This window comes from Mizuhopecten yessoensis, unplaced genomic scaffold (genome assembly GCF_002113885.1).
Source record: "Mizuhopecten yessoensis strain PY_sf001 unplaced genomic scaffold, ASM211388v2 scaffold2091, whole genome shotgun sequence".
Lineage (NCBI taxonomy): Eukaryota > Metazoa > Mollusca > Bivalvia > Pectinida > Pectinidae > Mizuhopecten > Mizuhopecten yessoensis.
In genome coordinates this window covers 984,347-1,003,606 of record NW_018404373.1, presented here as the reverse complement: position 1 = coordinate 1,003,606, position 19,260 = coordinate 984,347, and the positions used below count along the sequence as shown (strand labels likewise).

Genomic DNA, 19,260 nt, shown 5'->3' with positions numbered 1-19,260 from the left:
GTGGTAATATAAAAATTAAACTATTTACGAAACTATATTTTAACTTTATGTCTGAAAGACGCTTAATGACCGATGAGAATTGTTAAACACTTTGATGACTTGACATTCAGGAAACAACTTCCGGCTGAAAACACGCTGAATTCATAAATACACGTTCGTTGTGCAATAATTAACGATATATTTTATCTAAAGGATTTGTTATAAACGGAAATACAAATGGATGATGAACAGGAAACGTACAAGCTATGGAGGATCAGAAAAACAATTATGCAGGTATTTCCCCCTTAACAAACTCCCAAATGAAACATCCATCGACAGCTAGCGGGACAACTTTTGTAAGGGAACCGACGTAGTTTAGGGACTTTATTTTGTTCGTATTCTCAAACAAGAGCACTGCAAGTAAACAATTACACAGTTGCAACATAGGGGTTCTTTATAAACGTCTGAAATACATATATGCTATATACTGACATGGGTCACAGTACACTGTATGTTTATTTGTGCTGTGACTCATATGTGTATTTCAGACATTTGTAAGGAACCTCTGTGCTTGCAACAAATTGGTTGAATGAATGTTATTTGGTAAGGAAAATGCATGTCATTGGAAGTCAGAAAATACAAAAATATAAAAGTGCAGTTGAACAAGTTTGCTGAATCATTAATAGTAAAAAAGACTTTCTGTTAATGGCTTGTTCATTGCCGAAGCAAACATATAAAGCCAGAGATTGGCAACTTGTGCAGATCTCGCAAACCGCATGAGCCCGGTCTCACTTAAAAGCGTCTTCAACCGACAACAAGCGTCTTCAAGTGACAACAAGCGTCGCCAGACAAAATCTTTAAAAATACTGAATAAAGTAAGCGACATCAGAAGAAATGTTGTTAATATGACTATAATACACCTCTGTACCAAATTTCAATTTGATATTTGAAAAAATGACCGAGTTATGATGAATTGAATTTTTACGATCGCGGCGTGGCACATGTATGTATTAGCATGTAAAGTGAAGAAAGCGTCGCCAGATAATATTGTTACAATTACCCGCTAAAGTAAGCGACATCAGAAGATATGTTATTAGTTAGGCTTTTATTGATATATATTCCAAATTTCAGCTCAATATTTGAAAAAATTATCGATTTATGAATAATTTATTATTACGATCGGCGGCGTGGCATACGTGTGTGAATAGAACTCGACATATGAAGAAGCGTCTTCAAACTATATCTCTTAAAATAATTGATAAAGTAAGCGACATCATGAGATATGTTATTCATATGACTATGATACAACTATATACCAAATTTTTATTTGATTTGTTGAAAAATGATTGAGTTATCGTGAATTTAATTCATGCGATGCACAGATATTAAGCTATACGCTGTGCCACATATGTGTACGTAGGGTATAGGGCTTCGCATAGACAGAGACGTTGTGTATGTGTTATACGTCTCTGGCATAGGTGAACACAGTTAGAATATATTGCTCTATAAACATTGATACAACTTTAATCAGCTGTGTCAAGAATAACATTATTGCATTTATTGAACAATTTAGATTTTAACTGTAACCGATTAAGAATACATTTAACAATGTGTTTAATTATATTTTTATTATAACTAATATAGTGGGAGGGGGATGGGAATGCGTAATTTTCGAGTTTCTCAGGACTTTTTGAGAAAGATGGTGGCCCTGAAAAGGGCCGTTTAAGCAGGCGACTATCGCAGTCTTTGACAGAACAACGCTAGTCGAACCTGTCTGGAGAACCGCCAAGAACAAAGTCTGACCTTTTGAGGCGCCTCAGCCCCCGCAATGACCAGAAGTGGACCTTGGGGTGCTGCCTGTATTGCAGTGGTGTCATTTCCTGCAACCTGCAGGAAAACTCTGGAGACATCGGTGGTCATAAACTTCTTGAATACATCACTATGTAGAGTGAGATATGTTTTGTAAGATGGTGAAGCCTTCGATCGTAGTAATCAAAAACATCCTTACTCAGTCATTTATTCAAATTTCTAGTGTTCTATTTACACACGTATGCCACGCCGCCGATCGTAATAATAAATTAATCATAACTCGATCATTTCTTCAAATATCGAGCCGAAATTTGGAATATATATCAATAAAAGCCTAACTAATAACATATCTTCTGATGTCGCTTACTTTAGCGGGTAATTGTAACGATATTATCTGGCGACGCTTTCTACACTTTTCAAGCTAATACACACATGTGCCACGCCGCAATCGTAAAAATTCAATTCATCATAACTCGGTCAATTTTTCAAATATCAAATTGAAATTTGGTACAGAGGTGTATTATTGTCATATAAACAACATATCTTCTGATGTCGCTTACTTTATTCAGTATTTTTGAAGATTTTGTCTGGCGACGCCTGTTGTCACTTGAAGACGCTTGTTGTCGGTTGAAGACGCTTTTAAGTGAGACCCCATAAGCCTATTGTGTAAAGATCCGTCGCGAGACTTAGGCTGTGGTCACGCGTATATAGGTGGTGTCAGCTTCCTAGGTGTTTGATCGATACAGAGTTATAGATTATTTTTTTCAAAGCGGCACAGCCGGGGTTTGATCTGTAAACACTTTATCCACTTGTGCTTCCCTATGAGATAAAGCCTTCTGGGAAATTAAGGCTGCATACTGTCTTCAAAAATATGATATTAAACCCTACAGTATCTGTAACTATTACAGTTTTATAGTGAAATATCATGAATTCTCCATAAATAAAAACATATCATAATGCAGTGAAGATATGCGAAATATTTTATCTTCACATTTGAACTTTCTATTTTCTGCATAGATTTTCAGTTTCAAGAGTGGTTGTGTGTTCCACCTATGCAGCATACATTATTGTTTTTACATAACTACACTATTAATACCATTTTTGTCTGGAAATCATACCAGATAATATCAGTAAACGGCAAAATTGCAGTAAAAACCCATTCAGAATGTCACTCAGTATTGCTGTCAAGCGTGACGTCATAAGAACTTGGCGTCAAACAATACGCTACGTATACACAATCCCCTGCTTTTCTGGTGTAGCAATATTAGCGTGGCATGACGTGACGTGAAAAAGTATAAGAAATAGACAATTTCATGGTTTTCCGTGTTCCCGTTCAATATGAATTATTCATTTCACTTGTATGAAACGAATATGTGATAACAACCACAAATCCAGCATTTAAAATGTGCCTTCCTAGATTTGGTGTCCAGCAGCTTTGCTGCATTTTCTTGTTATTATTGCAAAAAGTATTGGAGACAATTTTATGTACAGATCCCAACAATTAATTATATGATAATTATAATAGAGGTCCATCTGAATACTGAAATAGATGTATACAGAGACATATAAAGCCAGATTATCTCTGTAGTATAATACGTATCTGATGTATAAATATAAACGTTATTTATTTAACAACAATTATGAAAGAAGTTATTTCAACTTATATTAATCACTCTTGTTGGCCCGGATGTTAGCGCATTGGGGTCTTAGTGTGGGAGAAAACCCACGTGGTCGGGTAGGTGACCCCAACCTTTTCACGTCTGATCGGGGAATTGAACCCCAGCCGCCTTGGTGAAAGGCAAATGCGCTATCCACTGCACCACCCTACCGCCCTATGATGTATATCTGATGTATATAAAGCAATCCTGGAGAGCACATCGTGATAAGTGCTTATAATGAGGGCGACTAATTATTGTGTTTACATATAATTGTTACCTGTGAAAGTTCAGGTATGAATTTGACATGGTGTGTCAGTATGTCGTGAAACTTTCCCTAGAATGTTAACTAGCCAGAGGTGTACGATTACAATTACCAGTACCGATCCCCTAAGGCTCTTTACCCCTACCCGCACCCTCCTTCCTTAGTTCGGCTCGTGTAAGATCTCCTCACAGGTAAGTAACCTTCACACCTGTGATGACCTCCCCCCCCACCAGGTTTTGGCTTTTGATTACACAACTAGCAAATAGGTGTTAAATAGTGAATAAAATGCTCATTTCGATGCTATTATAAAAAGGCTTTACGGTAAACCTTCAGTCAGTTTGAATAGGCGAATAATTAAAACACACATTTTGAACAATGAAAACAATAATTTTCTGTTTCTGTAATTACTTAGTTTCTAGTTACAGTTCCAACCCGCCTTACCAACATTTCAGATAGTTTGAACACATCATACGAAGTTTGAGAATTTAAAGTGCAAGTTTGACTATCGGCATTCAAAATGCCAGTCTCACAAAATCACTCGTCTTTCATTCAAGTATATAACATCACTACCTGAGAGTTCTCCCATATGAAAGAAGTAAATTAAATCAATAAGCGAAACTCATGCAATCCATAGCCGCAGTCTCAAATCACAATCCGCATTTACTCACTTGTTCAGGCAATGCACCAGTCCCCCAATACACAGATAAACATGTACCGTATTGGGGCCTACATAATGGCTGCTGCTTGGTACGTGATACAGAGTAAAAATGAACCTTCAATATATTTAATAATCAATTGCCATGTTAGTTAACGATAAATATGAATTTATGGATTATGGGGATGACAGGTCGTTGTTACCCAGTATCGACAGTTCTGTATACGTGTTCGTACTATGCATAGCAAGTCACAGTTAAGAAGCGTGTTAACATTTCACACTTGGCTGCGTTGGTTTGTCTATTTTCTAAATGTAATGTTTCACAGGGGTTAAATGTGGCGATGCAGACATATAAAGTCTTTGCACTTTGTTCAACAAATTGTTCGAACTCGCTCTGATAATTCAAACTCATGCTTATTTTGGCGGCTACAATTTCATATAATTTGAACAGGTTAAACAATATTTATTTGATTTTGCACTGACCGGAGGTTTACCTTATTATGAAATCATATTTTCTAAAAACAATTTTTCGGTCACCTGAGCTTTTTGCTCAAGTGACCTATTCTGTTCACTTTCCGTCCGTCGTGCGTAAACTTTTTAATTGTAAAATTGGGATTCCTACCCAAACCCCTGGGGCCAGGGTGGGGCCCCAATGGGAAAATTACTATCTGTTCTCCTTTGGAGAGGGGGAAAGTTTACTATAGTTTATATAGGGAAACAACACTTTTGGGTACATTTTGACAATTGTCTGTAGGAAATTATTCTTACTTGGTGAGAATTATCCTTGGAGGAAGATGGTTTTAAAATGTAGAATTGGGATACCTACCCCAACGCTAGGGGCCATGGTGGGGCCCCAAAGGGAAAATTAACCAATATTTCAAAAATCTTTTTCTCCAGACTCAGAGGTACCAGTCATTTTCTCTGCATGGACGGAAAGATCATCAGGGGCTTTATTTGAATTGTAAATTTCAGGACCCCCGGGCCATCCCTTCTCCCTGTGGGAGGGGGTAAAGTTTACTATAGGTTATATAGGGAAATAACACTTTTGTGTATATTTTTACAATTTTCTGTAGGAAATTATTCTTACTTTGTGAGAATTGTCCTTTGAGGAAGATGGTTTAAAATGTAAAATTGGTATTCCTACCCCAACCTCTGGGGCCAGGGTGGGGCCCCAAGGGAAAATTACTATCCGTTCTCCTTTGGAGAGGGGGAAAGTTTACTATAGTATATATAGGGAAACAACACTTTTGGGTACATTTTGACAATTGTCTGTAGGAAATTATTCTTACTTGGTGAGAATTATCCTTGGAGGAAGATGGTTTTAAAATGTAAAATTGGGATTCCTACCCCAACCCTAGGGGCTTTGGTGGGGCCCCAAAGGGAAAATTAACCAATATTTCAAAAACTTCTTCTCCAGACTCAGAGGTACCACAGTCATTTTCTCTGCATGGACGGAAAGATCATCAGGGGCTTTATTTAAATTGTAAATTTCAGGACCCCCGGGCCATCCCTTCTCCCTGTGGGAAGGGGTAAAGTTTACTATAGGTTATATAGGGCAATAACACTTTTGTGTACATTTTTACAATTTTCTGTAGGAAATTATTCTTACTTTGTGAGATTATCCTTGGAGGAAGATGGTTTTAAAATGTAAAATTGGTATTCCTATTCCAACCCTAGGGGTCAGGGCTGGCCCCAAAGTGAAAATTTACCATTATTTCAAAAATCTGCCTCTCCAGACTCAGAGGTATTACAGTCAATTTCAGTGCATGGATAGAAAGATCATCAGGAGCTTTATTGAAATTGTCAATTTCAGGACCCCTGAGCCATCCGTTCCCCCTATGGGAGGGGGTAAAGTTTACTATGGTTTATATAGGGAAATAACACTTTTGGGTATATTTTATCCATTTTCAGCAGAATATTATTCAAACTTGTTCAGAATCATCTTTGATGGATGAGGGTATTACATTATAAAATTGGAATTCCTGCCCCATCCCCAGGGGCTAGGGCGGGGCCCCAAAGGGAACATTTACCAATATTTTAAAATTCTTATCCTTTGATGACATGACAAGTATTGTATTTCACTTAATTTACATGCTGATTTCCACATCACATCTAAACAATAAAATAAAGCTACCAGTACCTATGATATAACTCAGGTGACCTCTAAGGCCCTTGGGCCTCTTGTTATAATATATTGATCAATTCAAAATATTTAATGAAGTCGATTTAAAAGAAGAACAAAAATGATTTTTTTTATAGAATATACATCGCTGAACAGATTTGAAATCAACCTTCTTGAAAAACAGGAGCTTAAACAACAGTCTTGCCTATTGTTTTTCTGTATTATAATGTAATGGCTGCCAGTGATGAATACTCATTCTAAAATCATGATACACTCTCAGATGAATTTAGCAATTTTGTAGTTATTTCACAAAGCTGAAATCAAAGAAGCACAATAAAAAATATATTATAGAATATCAATCACCAAACAGATTTCAAATTGACTGTCTAGAGAGAGAAAAGCAGTTTAAACGACAGTTTTGCATCTTTTTTCTGCCTTATAATGTACATAATGGCTGCCGGTAATGATTTCTCATTCTGAAATCACGGCATTTTCTCAGATTAATTAATAAGTTTTGTAATTATTTCATGACGTTGAAATTAAGAAATCAATATGAAAAATATAAATAATCAAACTATGTTGAAATATGCCTTCTAGGAAAAATCAAAATTTTGCTTGCACATTTTCTCATTATGTTAACATGATTTATAATGACGAGTAATTTGTGTTCCGGAAATCCCCTAACGATATTGTAGGTGGTAGCAATGAAATTGATGTCATCCAAATAGACCACCTAACACAGGTGCGCTTTGGCAAAAGAAAGAGGCAGTTTCTTATCTTTGTAGTATATATATACCAGGTACGTCTCTGGCCAAAGGACAGTTGTTGACTGATCCATATCAAGTATTTGACTCTGCAGCTTTTCTTTTTCCTGGTAAGTTGCAGTGACAGATTTCACAGTTTTCAAAAGAGTTATGCCAAGGGAGGAAAGTGAGTTGCAATGCAAAGAGCCATAACTGTTGTTAAAATTGATGCAGGATTTTGATTTTAAAATATGCTCACCAGAAAGAGTTATTCCCAGGGGAAAATCTAAGTTGCGAAGGACTATAACTCTTGTAAAAACGGACCCATGATCTTGATTTATGATATGCTTATTATCTTCATCATATGATATTTGTAACACATACAGAAGATCATTACATTAGATTTGGTTGAAAATTATGTGACTAGTTGATCATGACTTCACAAGAAAGTGCTTTACCAAGGGAAAACAATCACAGTTGCGAAGTACAATGACTCTTGCAAAATTTGACACAAAATCCAGGTTTTACAATATACAATATGTACAAATCTTCCAATAATACCCCTGACACATGCAAACATTGAATAACATTAGGTTGAAAATTGTAGGACTAGTTGCAAAATTTGAAAAAAAACAAGACTCTTACTTTGAAGCTGGTGCATTTGACGTAATATAGGAAGTCTAGCTATCTGCATTCTCAGTGGTATCTTCCTGAATGGACATCTGGACAAAATGACGAGGTAATGGGAGGGAATGAGATCTGATAGTTTTCATACTTGTTAATGAACTTATCTTATAGAGAAGTGTTGCCCTACCTCTTACTGTCTGATTACTAGGGGTTCCAATCCCAGGTGGCTCAGCATGTCCATCATGAAGGTGAAAATATTTTCTTCTTTAAAGAAGGTGAAGTTGCAATTGTTTGTTGCAAATCTTGCAGCCTGCTTCCAGACACTTTCCAGGATCTCATTGATGTTTTTGGTTTGGTTGGGGACCTACACCGCTCCATAGTTTTCCGTTATGTTCCATGCTCAATATTACCGAAAATAGTACATAGCATGTTGGAATTCATGCATTTTGAGTTATGTCGTAATATCCCTGATAAATTTTAATATAATGTGGCAATAAAAGAAACATTGTTAACTTTTTTGTTTTGTTTTAGCTGTGCCATGACCGAGGATATCTAGTGACTCAGGATGAATTGGACCAAACATTGGATGAATTCAAAGAGCAATTCGGGGATAAACCCAGGTAGATATAGTACATGTACCATCACTCACTAACCCACTGGTGAACAAAGACAAACCAAGGTAGATATAGTACATGTACAATCACTCACTAACCCACTAGTGAACAAAGACAAACCCAGGTAGATATAGTACATGTACCATCACTCACTAACCCACTGGTGAACAAAGACAAACAGTGTAAATACATTCAGGAAACGTAAGTATGGCCCATAAACTTTGTATCGATATATGAACATGACCCACAGAATTGATATTGCTATAAGTTAAAGTAAATTTAGAGTGAGTATGGCTTTAGACTGCTCTTAAACATGTGTTAGTACTTCATTTAGATATATCTGTTCAGTTTGTAAAGTTTCATGCTTCCAAGCCTTTGTTTGATATGTATTATAAAATATATAAGTGTATGTTATGTTAGCTAAGCTTTTGTGAAGTCAATGTTTATTTAATATTTATGTAAAGATTTCGCGATTTTATAATCTGAACAACAAAAATAGTTTTATTTCTCACATGTACCGATGAAGATTCTTGACCTATGAACTTTTATACTAGTAAGGTATAAATGCTTTCTAGATCATATAAATATATTCAGGAGCGTTTACACATGAGCAGATATGAACTAAACACTACAACATAATATTATGAGAAAACAGAGGTTGATTCTGCTTTGGGTAATGATTGAGTTTATAATATTGACAGTTTCAGAACCTCTTCTGTCTATGATATATGGTTATCGTATGTTAATGTGCTGATTGTTTGCAGTGAGAGGAAACCAAGCAGGGCTGACCTGATTGTGTTGGTGGCCCATAATGATGACCCCACAGGTAAGACAGAACATTTCTATCTTAGGCTAATAAATCATAAACAGTCAAATCTAAAGGTGTTGGAAATCTGTATGCTTCATCCAAATTTTGCTGAGCAGAACCTTATCATAACAGAAATATAATAACAGTGTTTTTAACTTTTCTAGTGGGCTCAAGATGAAATGATAATTGCTTAAAGTCAAATGAACTATTTTCACTTGTGATTTGAGTCAATGATGAAAATACAGTACATGTTCCTGTATATATTTTCAAGATTGGTACTGTATGGTGTACACATGGAGCCATGCATGGTATAATGTATGTACCTGGTGCCATGCATGGTATAATGTATGTACCTGGTGCCATGCATGGTATAACGTATGTACCTGGTGCCATGCATGGTATAACGTATGTACCTGGTGCCATGCATGGTATAATGTTTGTATCTGGTGCCATGCTTTCTATAATGAATGTATTTGGTTTCATGCATGGTATAATGTTTGTATCTAGTGCCATGCATGGTATAATGTATTTACTTGGAGCCATGCATGGTATACTGTTTGTACCTGGTACAATGCATGGTATATTGTATTTACTTGGAGCCATGCATGGTATAATGTTTGTACCTGGTGCCATGCATGGTATAATGTTTTTACTTGGAGCCATGCATGGTATACTGTTTGTACCTGGTACAATGCATGGTATATTGTATTTACTTGGTGCCATGCATGGTATACTGTTTGTACCTGGTACAATGCATGGTATATTGTATTTACTTGGAGCCATGCATGGTATAATGTTTGTATCTAGTGCCATGCATGGTATAATGTTTGTACCTGGTGCCATGCATGGTATAATGTTTGTACCTGGTGCCATGCATGGTATACTGTTTGTATCTAGTGCCATGCACAATATAATGTAGGTACCTGGTGCCATGCATGGTAAAATGTAGGTACCTGGTGCCATGCATGGTATAATGTAGGTACCTGGTGCCATGCATTGTATAATGTAGGTACCTGGTGCCATGCATTGTATAATGTAGGTACCTGGTGCCATGCATTGTATAATGTATTTACGTGGAGCCATGCATTGTATGACGTAGGTACCTGGAGCCATGCATGGTATAATCATACCTGGTATCTGGCTCAGTATACTGTATACATATTTAATTTGTTTGTGTTTTAGTGGGGTAGCCTAAATGTTACAAATTTCAGTCCGAAATTTTTGATATGTATTTATCTGTTTAAAAATGTAACGAGGAAGAACAATTATGTAGAGAATAGAGGAAGTCATCAGTGTGTCCATGTTATGTTTGTCTTAGAGCAAAGGGAATGAACTCATACAGAGACAAATGTACACACTATTCAAGGGACTTAACTCCTCCTGGCTTAGCATATAACATTGTCCCAATTCAGTATTAGCTATATAGAGTTTGGAATTATTGAGAATATTGAAAGCAAGAAAATATGTGTGCCAATATACCTGGAACTTCTATTTATCTATAATGCTTCATTCTAATTTCATATTTTCAGAAATAAATTTTTATGTGAACTGTTATTTAAGACGTTATTGCCTTCTTTGCCTTGGGATAATATCCATAAAGTGCTCTTGAATTTGAAATGAGAAATTCAGGCTGAACATTTAATAAATTTCGGTATATATATTAGACCCCGCTTAGGTGAGTAACGTAAGGGTTTGTTAGATCAGATTGAGCTCTGATTTATCAAGACCAACTATTAATAAAGGTTTGGTTATTTGAATTAACTAATGTCTGATTTGTAATTAGATTAGTCCAAGGTCAGGTTGGAGATTTTTTTTCGATCTGTCAAGGCTAATCAACTATAATTCTTTTTATACAGGAAACATAGAAATGGAACAAATCTTAAGAAATTCACCCCTTAAAATTTGCCTATATTTCTGTCCAAATTTGAAATTGGGTGAAAAAAATCAATTGCTCCAGTAGTGTTTGTAGATGCAAATTGATAAATTTGAACTAATGATTTATTACAGATCAGATGTTCGTATTTTTCCCGGAGGAGCCAAAAGTAGGCATCAAGACAATAAAAACATACTGCCACAGGATGCAGGAGGAGAATATCACCCGAGCTATCATCATTGTACAGACAGGCATGACACCGTCAGCAAAATCGGTAAGGTCACCTGTTACTGTCTGTCTGTATACCTAAACACTGTCAGCAAAATCAGTAACATCACCTGTTACTGTGTGTCTGTATACCAAAACACTGTCAGCAAAATCAGTAAGATCACCAGTTACTGTGTGTCTGTATACCTAAACACTACCTGTTACTGTGTGTCTGTATACCTAAACACTGTCAGCAAAATCAGTAAGATCACCTGTTACTGTGTGTCTGTATACCTAAACACCGTCAGCAAAAACGGTAAGGTCACCTGTTACTGTGTGTCTGTATACCTAAACACCGTCAGCAAAAACGGTAAGGTCACCTGTTACTGTGTGTCTGTATACCTAAACACGTCATGAAAATCGGTAAGGTCACCTGTTACTGTGTGTCTGTATACCTAAACACATCATTAAAATCGGTAAGGTCACCTGTTACTGTGTGTCGGTATACCTAAACACTGTCAGCAAAATCGGTAAGGTCACCTGTTACTGTGTGTCTGTATACCTAAACACTGTCAGCAAAATCGGTAAGGTCACCTGTTACTGTGTGTCTGTATACCTAAACACTGTCAGCAAAATCGGTAAGGTCACCTGTTACTGTGTGTCTGTATACCTAAACACTGTCAGCAAAATCGGTAAGGTCACCTGTTACTGTGTGTCTGTATACCTAAACACTGTCAGCAAAATCGGTAAGGTCACCTGTTACTGTGTGTCTGTATACCTAAACACTGTCAGCAAAATCGGTAAGGTCACCTGTTACTGTGTGTCTGTATACCTAAACACTGTCAGCAAAATCGGTAAGGTCACCTGTTACTGTGTGTCTGTATACCTAAACACTGTCAGCAAAATCGGTAAGGTCACCTGTTACTGTGTGTCTGTATACCTAAACACTGTCAGCAAAATCGGTAAGGTCACCTGTTACTGTGTGTCTGTATACCTAAACACTGTCAGCAAAATCGGTAAGGTCACCTGTTACTGTGTGTCTGTATACCTAAACACTGTCAGCAAAATCGGTAAGGTCACCTGTTACTGTGTGTCTGTATACCTAAACACTGTCAGCAAAATCGGTAAGGTCACCTGTTACTGTGTGTCTGTATACCTAAACACTGTCAGCAAAATCGGTAAGGTCACCTGTTACTGTGTGTCTGTATACCTAAACACTGTCAGCAAAATCGGTAAGGTCACCTGTTACTGTGTGTCTGTATACCTAAACACTGTCAGCAAAATCGGTAAGGTCACCTGTTACTGTGTGTCTGTATACCTAAACACTGTCAGCAAAATCGGTAAGGTCACCTGTTACTGTGTGTCTGTATACCTAAACACTGTCAGCAAAATCGGTAAGGTCACCTGTTACTGTGTGTCTGTATACCTAAACACTGTCAGCAAAATCGGTAAGGTCACCTGTTACTGTGTGTCTGTATACCTAAACACTGTCAGCAAAATCGGTAAGGTCACCTGTTACTGTGTGTCTGTATACCTAAACACTGTCAGCAAAATCGGTAAGGTCACCTGTTACTGTGTGTCTGTATACCTAAACACTGTCAGCAAAATCGGTAAGGTCACCTGTTACTGTGTGTCTGTATACCTAAACACTGTCAGCAAAATCGGTAAGGTCACCTGTTACTGTGTGTCTGTATACCTAAACACTGTCAGCAAAATCGGTAAGGTCACCTGTTACTGTGTGTCTGTATACCTAAACACTGTCAGCAAAATCGGTAAGGTCACCTGTTACTGTGTGTCTGTATACCTAAACACTGTCAGCAAAATCGGTAAGGTCACCTGTTACTGTGTGTCTGTATACCTAAACACTGTCAGCAAAATCGGTAAGGTCACCTGTTACTGTGTGTCTGTATACCTAAACACTGTCAGCAAAATCGGTAAGGTCACCTGTTACTGTGTGTCTGTATACCTAAACACTGTCAGCAAAATCGGTAAGGTCACCTGTTACTGTGTGTCTGTATACCTAAACACTGTCAGCAAAATCGGTAAGGTCACCTGTTACTGTGTGTCTGTATACCTAAACACTGTCAGCAAAATCGGTAAGGTCACCTGTTACTGTGTGTCTGTATACCTAAACACTGTCAGCAAAATCGGTAAGGTCACCTGTTACTGTGTGTCTGTATACCTAAACACTGTCAGCAAAATCGGTAAGGTCACCTGTTACTGTGTGTCTGTATACCTAAACACTGTCAGCAAAATCGGTAAGGTCACCTGTTACTGTGTGTCTGTATACCTAAACACTGTCAGCAAAATCGGTAAGGTCACCTGTTACTGTGTGTCTGTATACCTAAACACTGTCAGCAAAATCGGTAAGGTCACCTGTTACTGTGTGTCTGTATACCTAAACACTGTCAGCAAAATCGGTAAGGTCACCTGTTACTGTGTGTCTGTATACCTAAACACTGTCAGCAAAATCGGTAAGGTCACCTGTTACTGTGTGTCTGTATACCTAAACACTGTCAGCAAAATCGGTAAGGTCACCTGTTACTGTGTGTCTGTATACCTAAACACTGTCAGCAAAATCGGTAAGGTCACCTGTTACTGTGTGTCTGTATACCTAAACACTGTCAGCAAAATCGGTAAGGTCACCTGTTACTGTGTGTCTGTATACCTAAACACTGTCAGCAAAATCGGTAAGGTCACATGTTACTGTGTCTGTATACCTAAACACCGTCAGCAAAATCGGTAAGGTCACCTGTTACTGTGTGTCTGTATACCTAAACACTGTCAGCAAAATCGGTAAGGTCACCTGTTACTGTGTCTGTATACCTAAACACTGTCAGCAAAATCGGTAAGGTCACCTGTTACTGTGTCTGTATACCTAAACACCGTCAGCAAAATCGGTAAGGTCACCTGTTACTGTGTGTCTGTATACCTAAACACTGTCAGCAAAATCGGTAAGGTCACCTGTTACTGTGTCTGTATACCTAAACACTGTCAGCAAAATCGGTAAGGTCACCTGTTACTGTGTCTGTATACCTAAACACCGTCAGCAAAATCGGTAAGGTCACCTGTTACTGTGTGTCTGTATACCTAAACACATCATTAAAATCGGTAAGATCACATGTTACTGTGTCTGTATACCTAAACACATCATTAAAATCGGTAAGGTCAGCTGTTACTGTGTGTCTGTATACCTAAACACATCATTAAAATTGGTAAGGTCACCTGTTACTGTGTGTCTGTATACCTTAACACATCATTAAAATTGGTAAGGTCACCTGTAACTGTGTGTCTGTATACCTAAACACATCATTAAAATCGGTAAGATCACATGTTACTGTCTGTATACCTAAACACATCATGAAAATCGGTAAGATCACATAATACTGTGTGTCTGTATATCTAAACACGTCATTAAAATCGGTAAGATCACATAATACTGTGTGTTTGTATGACTAAACACGTCATTAAAAATGGTAAGATCACATGTTACTGTGTGTATGTATACTTAAATACTGACAACAAAATCGGTAAGATCACCTGTTACTGTGTGTCTGTATACCTAAACACTGTCAGCAAAATCGATAAGGTCAAGTGTACCTCTGTGTCTGTATGACTAAACACAGTTGGCAAATAGGTAAGATCCTGTCTTACTGTGTGTCTGTATGACTAAACACCGTCAACAAAATTGGACGGCATGTTATATATACCGAACGTTTTTACTTTGCGACATGATTTAAGTGAGTTACAAGATAATTGAGCAATCTGGAGCTTGAATATGTGCATGAAGATGGCCAGCATAGCAGGCTAAAATAAGTTAAGATAGCGAAACCATTCTTGTGATGTTAAATCTCCTTAAATCTTCTTTATCATAATTTACTGGTAAGGATCTCTACTGAATTGGTCCACAGATCTCACCCAGAATGCTACATCAGGAGTTGTGGATCTGCATTTCTTTCTTATTCTGAGGTGTGAGAGATGAACTAAACTGTTGTGGTTGTAATGATGTGCTTACCTGTCTGGTGTACAGGTGTGTGGGTTGTAATGATGTGCTTACCTGTCTGGTGTACAGGTGTGTGAGGTGAACTTACCTTATTTTTTGTCGTTACAGTCCCTGACAGACATGGCGCCAAAGTACATCCTGGAGCAGTTTTTGGAGTCGGAACTTCTGATCAACATCACAGAGCACATGGTACGGAAGTATTTATTTTACAACCCACTGCTTCTACAATACTTGATCATTTGAAAAGAAACTGGTTGAAACTGTCATTGTAATTTAGTTTTTGCTCTTGTTATCAGTTTTTATTTATTTTTTACAATTCTTGGCTATTTTGAATGAAACTTGATACTTGGTACACATGATCATTATGAACGATGGTTGTGTGCTTGCAACAGTCATTCATTGTGACCAATAGCGGCCATAGTAGACATTCTTTTCTCCCACCCTTCACAGGTATGTCTCCCATTTTAGGAGGGAAAGATCACCTTGTCACCCCCTAGGGGGAGATAGCCTCGTGCCAATTTGTATGTGTTCAATTGTGACACCATTAAAATGCGTCATCGGTAATTGTGACCTTATCAAACGCGAATGACGATATGCATACCCCACATGTGTTTTTGTTTACAAACATGGCAGACTATTGTCGATGGAGTTGTGACTGAAATTATAGGATGAGAGAAAAATAATCATCCCCTACCTTGAGGATGTAACAGAGAAATCTTCGGGTGATTTATTTCGGCTTTCTAACCCTCAGCAGAGCCTCGGGTTAGACAACCAAATAGCATCATTTCTTGGGTTGGAGATTTCTTTGTCACTCCCTCAAGGTACGGGAAGATTTTATTAATGATTACCATTGTTTCACATTTAACTTGGGACAGCAAACTGTCAGCTTCTGTTCAGGAAGATGATGAACATGACCGTATCCTCAGAAGGATTGAAAGGTGTTAGTTGACTTGTGGCTTATAGTTATTGTCAAGTCTGTACATAGGTACTTACAGTTATTGTCAAGTCTGTACATAGGTACTTATAGTTATTGTCAAGTCTGTACATAGAAAATTATAGTTATTGTCAAGTCTGTACATAGGCTTATAGTTATTGTCAAGTCTGTACATAGGAACTTATAGTTATTGTCGAGTCTATACACGGGTTCTTATAGTTATTGTCAAGTCTGTACATAGGTACTTATAGTTATTGTCAAGTCTGTACACAGGCTTTTAGTTATTGTCAAGTCTGTACATAGGTACTTATAGTTATTGTCAAGTCTGTACATAGGTTTATAGTTATTGTCAAGTCTGTACACAGGCTTATAGTTATTGTCAAGTCTGTACATAGGTACTTATAGTTATTGTCGAGTCTGTACACAGGTACTTATAGTTATTGTCAAGTCTGTACACAGGTATTAGCCTCGGCTGTCAATACACCTATGGTCTATTCTTGAATATTTGTTAATAGAAATTTGTCCAAAAGCATGGTTAGCATACCATGCTGATACAGCCAACAAGTATCGTTGCAGACACAATGTAATAGGTTCACTAATCTAATTGATGGATAAAGTAAATATGCAAGCTTGTAAATCTGATATGCAGAAGGTAATATATTGAGATAAAGGATAGGTGGAGTTCTTACCTTACGTAGATGTCTTTGGAAATTGTTCCTGATGGGGGTTTATTAAATTACTGTATTTGTTTGGCAATAAGCCTGTGCCTGGTGATAAGCCCACCCATGTCATTTGCAATTCAGTAGAAATCCTAACCAATGATCTTAGTTTATGTGCTGGCCCCTTGGGGGTAATTGCAGGATAAATATGGTACAATATACATGTACATTGAACATCAATTGTATATTTATAATGCTTATGAATGAAAGGCCCATACAAAAATTTGTCTATGCTTAATATGTCAAAGTGTAATTATTGTAGTTATTATTAGTGTTTCCTATACATGTAACAGTATATCCATTTTGTTGCATGCAGTGACTCTGTAGTGTGATGGAGTTATTTCCCCTTTCACATTTTAATGTATTTTTATACACAGCTGGTACCTGAACATGTGGTGATGATACCTGATGAAAAAACAGAACTGTTGAGCAGATAGTATCCTTAATGTTTAAGTGTACCATGATACAGCAGCTGCCATGTCAGGAGATGTACTTTTGTAATAAAGCACTAATGTGCAACATTTTCACAGTACTGTAATATTAAATAATATTTAACAGTAAAATTCAAACATTCTTTAAACATTTCCTTTGATGAATTTGACGGTGCATTTTTAAATCGAATATTGTTCCTGTCTCAAAATCCTTGTTGACAAAACAAAACAATGTTGGTGAATTTTAGTACGGTAGATTTCGCTTGATATTACTTCTCACTTGTCAGATGTATCGGTAAAAGGTGGGTGATTCACACCAATGTTTCCAACTTTGTAAATTTCTTCCTTTACCTGAGTCAAGTAAATTGAAGGAGTCCCAGTTACCTAGAATACAGCAAGGAGACCCTGTATCCCGATACTTTGGACTCAAACGAGGCCAGGTAAGTTTTTCTTTTCATTGAAATTCAATATTTGATCTCTTCAGAAAGTTTCATGTCTCATTGAAATATCTTCCTATCAATCACAGTCACTTGAATAATGAAGAAATTCGACGAAGAATAAGATATTGTAAATAAGAAATAAGAAATGAAATGAAGTAATGGACCACTTAAGATTTGCGGCTCTAAATGACATGGTTTTCACATTAAGATATGTGACATTTATTCAACAGAAGAAGCAGTTTCCCTTCTTTATCTTAGTATAATGATCCCAGGTTACACGCTGTCACACACTCAAACATACTCATACAGGTTACACGCTGTCTCACTCTCAAACATACTTATACAGGTTACATGCTCTCACACTCTCAAACATACTCATACAGGTTACACGCTGTCACACACTCAGACATACTTATATAGGTTACACGCTGTCACCCTCTCAAATATACTCATACAGGTTACACGCTGTCACACACCCAAACACACTCATACAGGTTACATGCTGTCACACACTCAAACATACTTATATAAGTTACACGCTGTCACACTCTCAAATATACTCATACAGGTTACACGCTGTCACACGCTCAAACATGCTCGTACAGGTTACACGCTGTCACACACACAAACATACTTATATAGGTTTCACGCTGTCACCCTCTCAAATATACTCATACAGGTTACACGCTGTCACCCTCACAAACATACTCATACAGGTTACACCCTGGCCCACACTCAAACATACTCATACAGGTTACACGCTGTCTCACTCTCAAACATACTCGTACAGGTTACACGCTGTCACACACTCAAATATACTCGTACAGGTTACACGCTGTCACACACTCAAACATACTTATATAGGTTACACGCTGTCACACTCTCAAATATACTCATACAGGTTACACGCTGTCACACTCACAAACATACTCATACAGGTTACACGCTGTCACACTCTCAAACATACTCATACGGGTTACACGCTGTCACACACTCAAACACACTCATACAGGTTACAGGCTGTCACACACTCAAACACACTCATACAGGTTACAGGCTGTCACACACTCAAACACACTCATACAGGTTACACGCTGTCACACACTCAAACATCCTTATATAGGTTACACGCTGTCACACTCTCAAATATACTCATACAGGTTACACGCTGTCACACACTCAAACATACTCGTACAGGTTACACCCTGTCACACACTCAAACATACTTGTACAGGTTACACGCTGTCACACTCTCAAACATACTTATACAGGTTACACGCTGTCACACTCAAAAACATACTCATACAGGTTACACGCTGTCACACACTCAAACATACTCATACAGGTTACACGCTGTCACACTCTCAAACATACTC

At 37.5% G+C, this 19,260-nt stretch overlaps 1 protein-coding gene across 2 annotated transcripts in view; it reads left to right on the top strand.

Annotated features, from left to right (window-relative positions):
• Positions 1–19,260, top strand: part of LOC110445162 (DNA-directed RNA polymerases I, II, and III subunit RPABC1) — a 42,654-nt gene that overhangs the window by 5,844 nt on the left and 17,550 nt on the right. Inside the window, exons 1-7 of one of the 2 annotated variants that reach the window (XM_021489606.1) lie at positions 84–273; positions 8,387–8,475; positions 9,234–9,295; positions 11,285–11,424; positions 15,469–15,549; positions 17,391–17,449; positions 17,806–17,884. In XM_021489606.1, coding sequence (XP_021345281.1) covers positions 217–273; positions 8,387–8,475; positions 9,234–9,295; positions 11,285–11,424; positions 15,469–15,549; positions 17,391–17,449; positions 17,806–17,884 — 567 coding nt within the window. In that variant the 5' untranslated portion in view covers positions 84–216. Of the gene's footprint in view, positions 1–83; positions 274–8,386; positions 8,476–9,233; positions 9,296–11,284; positions 11,425–15,468; positions 15,550–17,390; positions 17,450–17,805; positions 17,885–19,260 lie in introns of those variants that run through there. The other variant, XM_021489607.1, reaches the window with a different exon arrangement.